Source organism: Panulirus ornatus, chromosome 12 (assembly GCF_036320965.1).
Source record: "Panulirus ornatus isolate Po-2019 chromosome 12, ASM3632096v1, whole genome shotgun sequence".
NCBI lineage: Eukaryota > Metazoa > Arthropoda > Malacostraca > Decapoda > Palinuridae > Panulirus > Panulirus ornatus.
Window position 1 is genome coordinate 14,654,253 of NC_092235.1, and position 13,299 is coordinate 14,667,551.

The 13,299-nt window shown below is 40.3% G+C and overlaps 1 protein-coding gene across 1 annotated transcript in view; it reads right to left on the bottom strand.

Moving 5' to 3' along the window:
* Positions 1 to 10,742: 10,742 nt before the first annotated feature.
* The window catches only part of LOC139751791 (transmembrane protein 45B-like), a 52,767-nt gene continuing 50,210 nt past the window's right edge, over positions 10,743 to 13,299 (bottom strand). The window contains exon 5 of the mRNA XM_071667328.1: positions 10,743 to 12,363. Coding sequence (XP_071523429.1) covers positions 12,061 to 12,363 — 303 coding nt within the window. The 3' untranslated portion in view covers positions 10,743 to 12,060. The remainder of the gene's footprint in view (positions 12,364 to 13,299) is intronic.

Here is a 13,299-nt window from a genome sequence, read left to right on the forward strand (position 1 = left end):
CATCCATAAACAAATTAAACAACCATGGAGACATCACACACCCCTGCCGCAAACCTACATTCACTGAGAACCAATCACTTTCCTCTCTTCCTACACGTACACATGCCTTACATCCTCGATAAAAACTTTTCACTGCTTCTAACAACTTGCCTCCCACACCATATATTCTTAATACCTTCCACAGAGCATCTCTATCAACTCTATCATATGCCTTCTCCAGATCCATAAATGCTACATACAAATCCATTTGCTTTTCTAAGTATTTCTCACATACATTCTTCAAAGCAAACACCTGATCCACACATCCTCTACCACTTCTGAAACCACACTGCTCTTCCCCAATCTGATGCTCTGTACATGCCTTCACCCTCTCAATCAATACCCTCCCATATAATTTACCAGGAATACTCAACAAACTTATACCTCTGTAATTTGAGCACTCACTCTTATCCCCTTTGCCTTTGTACAATGGCACTATGCACGCATTCCGCCAATCCTCAGGCACCTCACCATGACTCATACATACATTAAATAACCTTACCAACCAGTCAACAATACAGTCACCCCCTTTTTTAATAATTTCCACTGCAATACCATCCAAACCTGCTGCCTTGCCGGCTTTCATCTTCCGCAAAGCTTTTACTACCTCTTCTCTGTTTACCAAATCATTTTCCCTAACCCTCTCACTTTGCACACCACCTCGACCCAAACACCCTATATCTGCCACTCTGTCATCAGACACATTCAACAAACCTTCAAAATATATATGTGTGTGTGCGTGTGTGTGTGTGTGTGTGTGTTCACCAATATAAGTTAAAATCTTGTTTCACTTTTGGTTTATTGTAGTTACTTGAACATGTTAAAACCGAGGTGGTTTAAACTGTACTTTGATTACATTTATATTTAAACAAGACAGATGAGACAATTATGCTGAAAGACAGAGATATGCTTCACAGTTTTTCGAAAGCTGTTGTTATGCATATTGATTAGGCGTTACCGGACTCCACTAACTTGTGGTTACGAAGAGTAAAGTCACCTTCGGTGGGATAGTACAATGGAGTTTAATCTCGTCCAACTCCAATTTATTTCATCCTTACCCTGCTACTGATTGTGGCTGCAGGAGCCCTTGGGAAAGGGGCTCTGGAGTTATACGATATTAATATGGCTTTTTTATTTATAAATTCTTGTATGTTTATTGATTTTATGATACATCTTTATGCTCTATATTTGATTTTTATTTATGTATACTTGGCCCAGGACCAGTTTCTATGAGAGTCTTACCCAGGAGCCTTCTGGAGGGACTTGCTGTCCAATGCTGTGCTACGTACAGTAGCAGGGGAATGTAGACTCCCGTGGTGTGTGTTTTGTGACAACATTGTACTCCCAGTGTTACAGCCTCACCAAAGGACTTTTCACTTGTGGTATAGCCTCTAGGAGGTAGAGTCCGGTAACATCGTATGTTCAATATGATAAACAAAACTCTAAGTAAAACTAAGTTTCAATCAGTCAGTCAACAGATCAGGTACCAAAGCTTCCTCTCATTTCATAACGTATCTGTATACAGGATTTGCTGTACTGTAGAAATATATAAGATATCTCAAGTCTCTATCAGTAGTTAAGATGGGGTCAAGTCATCGTTCATATACATAATATGTGACCCAAGATGTTATTTCTGAAAGTGTTTCAAGATTTGTACGTCTGGCCTCCATAGTTTGTGACATTGATGATCGTAATGACCAAGGCAGTTGATAGGCTGGACACTAGATGAGATCTGTGCACAAAATATTGTGACGCTTCATGTTTTGGATAATGATATTTTGTTCCTTTGAAATATGTTATGAACGTATTGGCTTATGTTATCAAATGTAGTGAAGTGTCATGATGTATTGAAATGTCACTGTGTGATTGAATGTCATAGCCAAAGTCCAACTTCAAAGTATATGATGAACTGAGATCGCACAAAGAATGATCCCACTTTACTCATTTTTAAAAAATGACATTTTAAAATATACTTAACATGACAGGTTTTATTTGAGGCATGTCAGACATAATAAGAAAATGATTTGGTTTCCCTTACTGGTAAAGTTTGTTGGTGATCAGCACTTGACATCATGTGAGTATGGTTGAAAAGAACTTCCTGTCATTCATCTGCCAGTCTGTCAGGGCCAGACTGGCAGACTGTCCCAAAAGGTGGTAGCTGTGTTATTTGCATCCTAATATTTTCCAGGTCTATTCCTTTGTTTATGTATAATTTTGGATATGTAGCTCATGTAAGAAGCCTGGAGTGAACATTCTGAGTTTTCTTCATTTTGTACATGTTTTGATATATCATAAATGTGAGATCAATTCATGTTCACTTTTTTTTCTCATTTGAAGTTCTGAATGCAATGTAAAAAGCAATGTAGAGTTGATTGTACTGTATTCTGCTATGGTTGGATACGTGGCATAGATCAAACCTTTCAAAATTGATCTTTGTTTAGAAAATGGCTCATTTGTTTCTTCCTTCAGGCAGAGGGTAATGCAGAGATGCCGTCCAAATTGGATGCAGTGTCAAAATATAAATGGCAAAATGAGGACTTTGGTGATTATTTATGTGTATTGAGAGTTTTTCCAAAGGATCACCTAAGTCATTCATCTCTTCTTTTTCATCGTACAATCCCCTGACCTTTATATTGTTCAGTTACTTTCAGTTACTTAGTTTAACCAGTTCATGTCTATCTTTGTAAATTAAGAAATAATACACACACTAAAATTTCAGTGCTTCTCTTGGATGAAAATCATGAAGTATCAGTAGATTGATGCCTTATGATTATGTTCACTTACAGCATTCATGTGTGGCTGATGAGGAAGCTGTCACACAGGGCCTCAGACATCATCAACTACACCCGTAACTTAAGAACTAGAGACAGATGTGAACGCAGTGGGAAGTGTTGAACATGACACGAACATCTTGTGGAATGTGTTACACGTTCTCTGGTGAGTCCCAAAGAATTATCCATAAGCTGCTGATAACTTGATGAAAGGATGTGACTGAATATTTTGGCGATGCTTTAGCTGCAAGGATGACAGACTGCCAGAACTACCCAATGTATTGTAGGATTGTGGTGGTGCAGTGCAGTGCAGTGGTGCACTCTTGTGTTGACATCAAGGCTATGCACTGCTCTGGCAGTGGTGCAGTGTCGTTGTTTAAGACTGAGGCAGTGCAGCACTTTGGCAGTGTTGCACTGTCATAGTTTAACATTAAGGGAGTGCAGTGCTCTATGGGGTGATGAACTGTTGTAGTTGAACATTAAGGGAGTGCACCACTCTGACAGTGATGCATTCTTGTAGTTTAACATAATGGTAGTGCTGTACTGTGGCAATGATTCGCTGGTATAATTTAACATTAAGGTAGTGCAGTGATCTGGCAGTGGTGCACTGTTTAATATTCAGGCAGTGTAACACTCTAGGAGGGTTGAACTGTTTTAGTTGAACATTAAGGTGATGCAGTCCACTGGCAGTGGCGCACTGTGATAGCTTAACAGTGAAGCAGTGCAATGCTCTGGTGGTGGTGCAGTATACAAGTCTGATACCAGAACAGTGCAGCACTGTGGTAGTGGTGCACTGTTATAAGTAGACATGAAGTGTTCTGGTAGTGTAAAGATGAATTCCCTCTCACTCATTGCAGTAGTTCATTAAGTATGATACCATTATTGGTCAAAATATTGAATAAGTTCGATTGTTTAGACTTTTAATGATTTTTTTGATCATGGGTTGAGCACTTGTCTATGTAGTCTTTATACATATTTGAATTGTATATGTAGTTTAGTGGAGTTTTAGTTGTTTTCAGGATGAATATTACGTCAAATATATATTAGTAGTAGTAATTCTAACACTTGACCAGTAAAAATACAAATACATTTTCAATTGGAATTACAATGTAAACGGAACCAGAAGTATTTTCATCATAAATGATGACATCACTTTGTTTATCAGTCTAAAGATCATACGGAAATTTCTCAGAAATATGAGTGAGCCACAGCTAAAGCGTTGCTTCTTGTGAATACTCCAGCCTTAAGTTCGCTTCTCCTTCTTCCCTCCACCTCTGACACATACATACTCTCTGCCAATCTTTCCTCACTCATTCTCTCCATGTGACCAAACCATTTCAAAACACCCTCTTCTGCTCTTTCAACCACACTCATTTTATTGCCACACATCTCTCTTACCCTTTCATTACTTACTCGATCAAACCACCTCACACCACATATTGTCCTCAAACATCTCATTTCCAAAGTTCCACTCTCCTGCGCACAACCCTATCTGTAGCCCACGCCTTGTAACCATATAACATTGTTGGAGCCACTATTCCCATTTTTGCTCTCTGAGATAAGTTCTCACCTTCCACACAATCATCAACGCTCCCAGAACCTTCGCCCCCTCCCCCACCCTGTGACTCATTTCCGCTTCCATGGTTGCATCCGCTGATAAATCCACTCCCAGATATCTAAAACACTTCACTTCCTCCAGTTTTTCTCCATTCAAACTTACATCCCAAATATATATATATATATATATATATATATATATATATATATATATATATATATATAGATAGATAGATAGATAGATAGATAGATAGATAGATAGATAGATAGATAGATAGATATATAGATAGATAGATGAATATATATAAGTATATGAATATATATATATATATATATATATATATATATATATATATATATATATATATATATATTATATTATATTATATTATTCATTTTGCTTTGTCGCTGTCTCCCGCGTTAGCGAGGTAGCGCAAGGAAACAGACGAAAGAATGGCCCAGCCCACCCACATACACATGTATATACATACACGTCCACACACGAAAATATACATACCTATACGTCTCAAACGTATACATATATATATTCACACACAGACATATACATACATACACATGTACATAATTCATACTGTCTGCCTTTATTCATTCCCATCGCCACCCCGCCACACATGAAATAACAACGCCCTCCCCCTCATGTGTGCGAAGTAGCGCTAGGAAAAGACAACAAAGGCCACATTCGTTCACTCTCAGTCTCTAGCTGTCATGTAATAATGCACCGAAACCACAGCTCCCTTTCCACATCCAGGCCCCACAGAACTTTCCATGGTTTACCCCAGACGCTTCACATGCCCTGGTTCAATCCATTGACAGCACGTCGACCCCGGTATACCACATCATTCCAGTTCACTCTATTCCTTGCACGCCTTTCACCCTCCTGCATGTTCAGGCCCCGATCACTCAAAATCTTTTTCACTCCATCTTTCCACCTCCAATTTGGTCTCCCACTTCTCCTTGTTCCCTTCACCTTTGACACAATCTTTCTGGTCAATCTTTCCTCACTCATTCTCTCTATGTGACCAGACCATTTCAAAACACCCTCTTCTGCTCTCTCGACCACACTCTTTTTATTACCACACATCTCTCTTACCCTATTATTACTTACTTGATCAAACCACCTCACACCACATATTGTCCTCAAACATCTCATTTTCAGCACATCCACCCTCCTCCGCACAACTCTATCCATAGCCCACGCCTCACAACCATATAACATTGTTGGAACCACTATTCCTTCAAACATACCCGTTTTTGCTTTCCGAGATATTGTTCTCGATTTCCACACATTCTTCAACGCTCCCAGAATTTTCGCCCCCTCCCCACCCTATGATTCACTTCCGCTTCCATGGTTCCATCCGCTGCCAAATCCACTCCCAGATATCTAAAACACTTCACTTCCCCCAGTTTTTCTCAGTTCAAACTTACCTCCCAATTGACTTGCTCCTCAACTCTACTGTACCTAATAACCTTGCTCTTATTCACATTCACTCTCAACTTTCTTCTTTCACACACTTTACCAAACTCAATCACTAGCTTCTGGAGTTTCTCACATGAATCAGCCACCAGCGCTGTATCATCAGCGAACAACAACTGACTCACTTCCCAAGCTCTCTCATCCACAACAGACTGCATACTTGCCCCTCTTTCCAAAACTCTTGTATTCACCTCCCTAACAACCCCATCCATAAACAAATTAAACAACCATGGAGACATCACACACCCCTGCCGCAAACCTACATTAACTGAGAACCTATCACTTTCCTTTCTTCCTACACGTATACATGCCTTACATCCTTGATAAAAGCTTTCCACTGCTTCTAACAACTTACCTCCCTCAACGTATATTCTTAATACCTTCCACAGAGCATCTCTATCAACTCTATCATATGCCTTCTAAAGATCCATAAATACTACATACATATCCATTTGCTTTTCTAAGTATTTCTCACATACATTCTTCAAAGCAAACACCTGATCCACACATCCTCTACCACTTCTGAAACCACACTGCTCTTTCCCAATCTGATGCTCTGTACATGCCTTCACCCTTTCAGTCAATATTCTCCCATATAATTTCCCAGGAATACTCAACAAACTTATACCTCTGTAATTTGTGCACTCACTTTTATCCCCTTTGCTTTTGTACAATGGCACTATGCGAGCATTCCGCCAATCCTCAGGCACCTCACCATGAGTCATACATACATTAAATAGCCTTACCAACCAGTCAACAATACAGTCACTCCCGTTTTTAATAAATTCCACTGCAATACCATCCAAACCCGCTGCCTTGCCGGCTTTCATTTTCCGCAAAGCTTTTACTACCTCTTTTCTTTTTACCAAATCATTTTCCCTAACCCTCTCACTTTGCACACCACCTCGACCAAAACACCCTATATCTGCCACCCTATCATCAAATACATTCAACAAACCTTCAAAATACTCACTCCATCTCCTTCTCACATCACCACTATTTGTTATCACCTCCCCATTAGCCCCCTTCACTGAAGTTCCCATTTGTTCCCTCGTCTTACGCACTTTATTTACCTCCTTCCAAAAAATCTTTTTATTCTCCCTAAATTTTAATAATACTCTCTCAACTCAACTCTCATTTGCCCTCTATTTCAACTCTTGCACCTTTCTCTTGACCTCCTGCCTCTTTCTTTTGTACATCTCCCATTCATTTGCATTTTTTCCCTGCAAAAAGCGTCCAAATGCCTCTCTCTTCTCTTTCACTAATAATCTTACTTTTTCATCCCACCTCTCACTACCCTTTCTAATCTGCCCACCTCCCACGCTTCTCATGCCACAAGCATCTTTTGCGCAAGCCATCACTGCTTCCCTAAATACATCCCATTCCTACCCCACTCCCCTAACGTCCTTTGTTCTCACCTTTTTCCATTCTGTACTAAGTCTCTCCTGGTACTTCCCCACACAAGTCTCCTTCCCAAGCTCTCTTACTCTCACCACTCTTTTTACCCCAACATTCTTCTTCTCCTTCGCCTCTACAAGATAACGCTCTTTGGCCATCTCTCCTACTTACATACGTATACTTATGTATATCTCTCTTTTTAAACCAGGTATTCCCAATCACCAATCCTTTTTTCAGCACATGAATCTACAAGCTCCTCACCATTTCCATTTACAACACTGAACACCCCATGTATACCAATTATTCCCTCAACTGCCACATTACTCACCTTCGCCTCCACAAGATAACGCTCTTTGGTCATCTCTCCTACTTACATACGTATACTTGTGTATATCTCTCTTTTTAAACCAGGTATTCCCAATCACCAATCCTTTTTCAGCACATAAATCTACAAGCTCCTCACCATTTCCATTTACAACACTGAATACCCCATGTACACCAATTATTCCCTCAACTGCCACATTACTCACCTTTGCAATCAAATCTCCCATCATTATAATCCGGTCTCGTGCATCAAAACTACTAACACACTCACTCAGCTGCTTCCAAAACACTTGCCTCTCATGATCTTTCTTCTCATGCCCAGGTGCATATGCACCAGTAATCATCCATCTCTCTCCATCCACTTTCAGTTTTACCCATATCAGTCTAGAGTTTACTTTCTTACACTGTATCACATACTCCCACCACTCCTGTTTCAGTCGTGCTACTCCTTCCCTTGCTCTTGTCCTCTCACTAACCCCTGACTTTACTCCCAAGACATTCTCAAACCACTCTTCCCCTTTACCCTTGAGCTTCGTTTCACTCAGAGCCAAAACATCCTACCTCTCTCTCCTTTTTTCTCATCTTGGTTACATCCACACACATTTAGACACCCCAATCTGAGCCTTCGAGAAGGATGAGCACTCCCCGTGTGAGTCCTTCTTCTGTTTCCCCTTATAGAAATTTAAAATACAAGGGGTGGAGGGTTTCCAGCCCCCCGCTCCCGTCCCGTTTAGTCGCCTTCTACGACACGTGAGGAATGCGTGGGAAGTATTCTTTCTCCCCTATCCCCAGGGATATATATATATATATATATATATATATATATATATATATATATATATATATATATATATATATATATATATATATATATATATATATATATATATATATATATCATAGAACATACAAACCTCCAACAGCCAGGATCGAACCCGGGACCCCTGTGCAAGAGGCAGGCATGCTAACCGCTAGGCTATGGGAATGTATAATAGGAAACAACTATTCGAAATACTAAGTACTCGAATACCCTTCGTCTCACAATGGTGAGCAACGGGGTCTATACCGGTTGTTTCCGAACAGACGCACATAGCCAGCTGATAGCGTTTTACCGAACCTAACTGTACAACGCGGAGGTATATGAATACGAATAAAGTGCATATGAACGCGCACCTTCATAGAACATACAAACCTCCAACAGCCAGGATCGAACCCGGGACCCCTGTGCAAGAGGCAGGCATGCTAACCGCTAGGCTATGGGACTGTATAATAGGAAACAACTATTCGAAATACTAAGTACTCGAATACCCTTCGTCTCACAATGGTGCGCGTTCATATGCACTTTATTCGTATTCATATACCTCCGCGTTGTACAGTTAGGTTCGGGAAAACGCTATCAGCTGGCTATGTGCGTCTGTTCGGAAACAACCGGTATAGACCCCGTTGCTCACCATTGCTCACCACCTCTGACACATATATCCTCTTTGTCAATCTTTCCTCACTCATTCTCTCCATATGACCACACCATTTCAATACACCCTCGTCTGCTATCTCAACCACACTCTCTTTAATACCACACATCTTTCTTACCCTTTCATTACTTACTCGATCAAACCACCTCATACCACATATTGCCCTCAAACATCTCATTTCCAACACATCCACCCTCCTCCGCACAACCCTATCTATAGCCCACGCCTCGCAACCATATAACATTGTTTGAACCACGAGTCCTTCAAACTTACCCATTTTCGCTCTCCGAGATAACGTTCTCGCCTTCCACACATTCTTCAACGCTCCCAAAACCTTCGCCCCCTCCCCCACCCTGTGACTCCCGCTGCTTCTGCTGCTAAATCCACTCTCAGATATCTAAGACAATTTACTTCCTCCAGTTTTTCTCCACTCAAACTTCTTTCTGCTTCTGCTAGCTCTCTTTCCTAATCATAAATTTCTAACACCTTTCACAAAGCATATCTAGTAACCTTGTCATATGCTTTCTCCAGATTCATAAATGCCACATACACATCCTTCTGTTTCCTTTAGTAATTCTCATGCATGTTCTTCAAAGCAAACACCTGATCCATACCACTCCTGAAACCACATTGATCCTCATCAGTCAGATTCTTTGTGCATGCCACTACCCTTTCAGTCACCACTCTCCCATAAAACTTAACCGGTGCATTAAAAAAGTCGTTTTCTGTAATTTGAACATTCACCAATGTCTCTCTTGCTTTATTCAGTGGCATTTTATAGGCGTTCTGTCAATCCTCAGACACTCCATCATGGTCGACACATAAACTGAAAGTATGAAGTAACCAATCAACAACACAGTCCCTTCTTCTTGAGAAATTCAACTGCAGTACCGTATACTCCATCCGCCTTACTACATTTTATCTTCCACAAAGCTACTCACCAAACCACTTGTCATGACTCATTTTGTATACCTCCCTGACCCAAACTCCTCTCATCTGTTACCCCCATCATCAAATGCATTCGACAAACCTTTCAAATACTCCATATCCTCAACACCTCATTTCTTTTTGTCACTACTTCCTCATTTGTCCCCTTCGTTGATGTTCCCATTTGTTCTTCCGTTTTCTCAATGCTAACCTCCTTCCTAAATAATTTCTTATTCTGCCAGATGCCCCTTTTATTTTTTCTGCTCATCCAAGTTCTTATTTGCTCTATTTTTAGCCCCTACATCTTTCTCTTGTACATCTCCTGGTCACTTGTACTCTTTCTGTGTAAGTTATGGCCATGCATCTATCCTTTGTCTTTCATTAGCAATGTAACTTTCTTACCTCACCACACACGACCTTTCCTTGGACATCCACTTGCCACACACTTACCTCACACATCAGTCCTGCTTCCTTAAGTACCTCCCATTCCTCACCAACTCCCCTGGTTTCCTTTAATCTCACCTTTTGCCATTCTTCACCCAGTCTTTCCCTGTATCTTCGCAAAGTCTGATTTCTTATCAATGATCAGTCGTTGAACTGTTTGAAAGGCAGATTCCGTAATGTATTTTAAAGAGAGATTAACTGTAATAATGAAGAAAATCCTCATTCTTTCCTCCCCTCACATTTTTCATCAGTCACTCTCAAGTTCTTTCTTCCTTCACTTATGAAAATGACATCTTAGGTTAATCAAAAGAGCTGTTCTTATGAAATCTATATGGATGGAAAATGCTAACATAGTAACTGTATGATACAGAATCACAGTGTGATAGATCATGAAGGGCAAGGTAACCTTCCTGAGTTACATATTCGTCTTTAACACTGATGAATAATGACCATTGTCTACCGTGAATAATTATCATCCTTGATCAATAACTGAAAGAAGAATGAGACTAAATGTTGAAGTGAATGAGAGTCGTAGCGTGGAGTCCTATATGCAGGTTGTAGTGTTGTGTGTACAGTTCGTGGCACCTCTGCAGCTAGTCTGGTTACATCTAGTGCTAGAGTGCAGGTCATGGTGTCATATGTACAGCTTATGGTATCAGCTTGGGAATATGGTGTCAGATGGCAACTTTTTGTGTCTTATGTTAATAATGTGGTGTCACATACCCAGCTGATAATATCATATATGCAAGTAGCTGGGCCATGTAATGCAGCTGGTTGTGTCATATGACATCCCTCAGTGAAGTGGTAAACATTGCACCGTAGCTGTATGCAGAGGTGGATTGGTTCTTGCTTTTGTTATGGTTAGATTCACTTTGAGTTTGAGGACTTAACCTCCTGAGGTCAATGGTGAGACTCTTGAGCATGATGGTGCAGCCTTGAGTGTGACATTATAACCCTTAGGTATGATAGCCTGCCCTTGGACTTAACCCTATAATGATCAGTATGAAGACCTGATCCATGATTCTTCTCTCATGTTCAGGGGTTGTATCGTCCAGCTCAGGGGCCACATTATTACATTCATCAACAGTAGAGAGTTACTTAAGGAGGAGCTAAATGTGATGTAGTGAAGTACAACCTTAACTGAAGTAAATACAATGATATACTTAGATGTAAATGAGTTACATTGATGGTAATGGTTGTCAGACACACCGAAAGAAAAGTTGAAGTCGCATTGACATAAGGACTAGTAATTCCCATGTGAAGAGCTGTAAGCTAACAATATCCCATGCATAGTTTGGTCGGAACCATCTTAGGCCTTGTAGTTTCATGTAATGTGATGTGAAGGTCGTATTATCACATAGTTTCAGTAATAATCTCGTGTTCTAGATGATGTGAAGAGCCTGTAAGTCGTTAGGAGGACATGTTTATCCTGGTATTTCTATCACAGCCAACACACTCAACTTAGTTTCGAATCTTTTATTTTCTTCACAACCCTCAAACTTGCACATCCTTGACCCTATACATATTTCTTTTTCTCGCGTGCCCTTGACCCTTTGTGAACATTTGTGACCTTAGCACCATTAAACACTTCAGAATATTTCAGAGCCAAATGTACGAGCCTTTTTGGCTCAGTTTAGACTTCCTCCTCATCAGAGTCAGCAATAATGCGTTGGACCTGCTCTGTGTCGAGCTTCGTGACCATGTAGTTAACATTAGTATGGGAGAGGGAGTGGAGGTTGTGATACAGGGAGGTGGGAGAGAGAGCCTTCACTCGGTGGTGGATGATCCAACCCATAACCAACAGGAGGATGAAGATGGCAGCCATGTGCCAACACAAGATGTTGGTAGCGAGCATCATCTGCCTCGGGCTCTCCTCATTCCACTTGCTCCCCACTGGTGGATACAGGATGAACCCAACCTGCAAGAACCACATCCCCTACGAAGAGAAAATTTGTATTAAAGAATTTTGAACATGGTTGGCCCTGTATAACTTCAAGATGGCAATGCTGTACAAATTCTAAATCAAAGCCACATAAATATATGTAAAAATCACTGATTACTTAATGCCATCATATTCTTACTTATGTTTTCTGGAGGTAAAAATATTTACCATAAAGTATACACAAACCAGGAGTTTGTAGAATACATGAAATGATTCATAAAATTCTATCCTGTCATAATAATGGTTTCTTGATTTTTTTGTAATGGAAGCCCTAACTAATAATTCCACAGTACTGATAAAAATTCTGCGCAGTGACTTCTTGACATGCTTCAGGTATCACAATAAGTTATGCATGACTCACTTTGTCCTGTACCACTTGACACTCAACCCCATGACTGATGATTGCTCAATTTTGATTTCGCCTGTACACTTTAACTTGCTCTGTGACAACCATCTGCTTGGTTGAGGATGGACCAACACATTTGCTCATGGTCAGCTGTATGGCACCTCTCTTGCTGGCTCTCATTCCCCATCATTTAGATGTATTATTATGTCGAGACTTAGTCTGTATTGTCTTTTCTTGTCATATACATAAGATTGCCTTCAAGCTTATGTTATTAGAGCCTCCCACCGGATTACAACAGGGAAATATCAGAGTTATACTTCAGCATCATAACATGAACTTATTCAAGAACAGTGTCTAATATGTATATTGTTTTTCTTTCATCTATATTGTCCTCATCCTGCCCTATTGAGGTCGTGTCGAAGAAAATACTCACTGGATTCCTCCTTGTGTTCCTGCAGCTAAAAAGTGGTAGAACATAAACAGAGAATCAACAGAGTGATACAGCCACAACTTCCTCTTGCCATATTCCCCTAACAACCAGCCATACCATCATATTATGATTGTCATAAAGGGAACCCATTTAT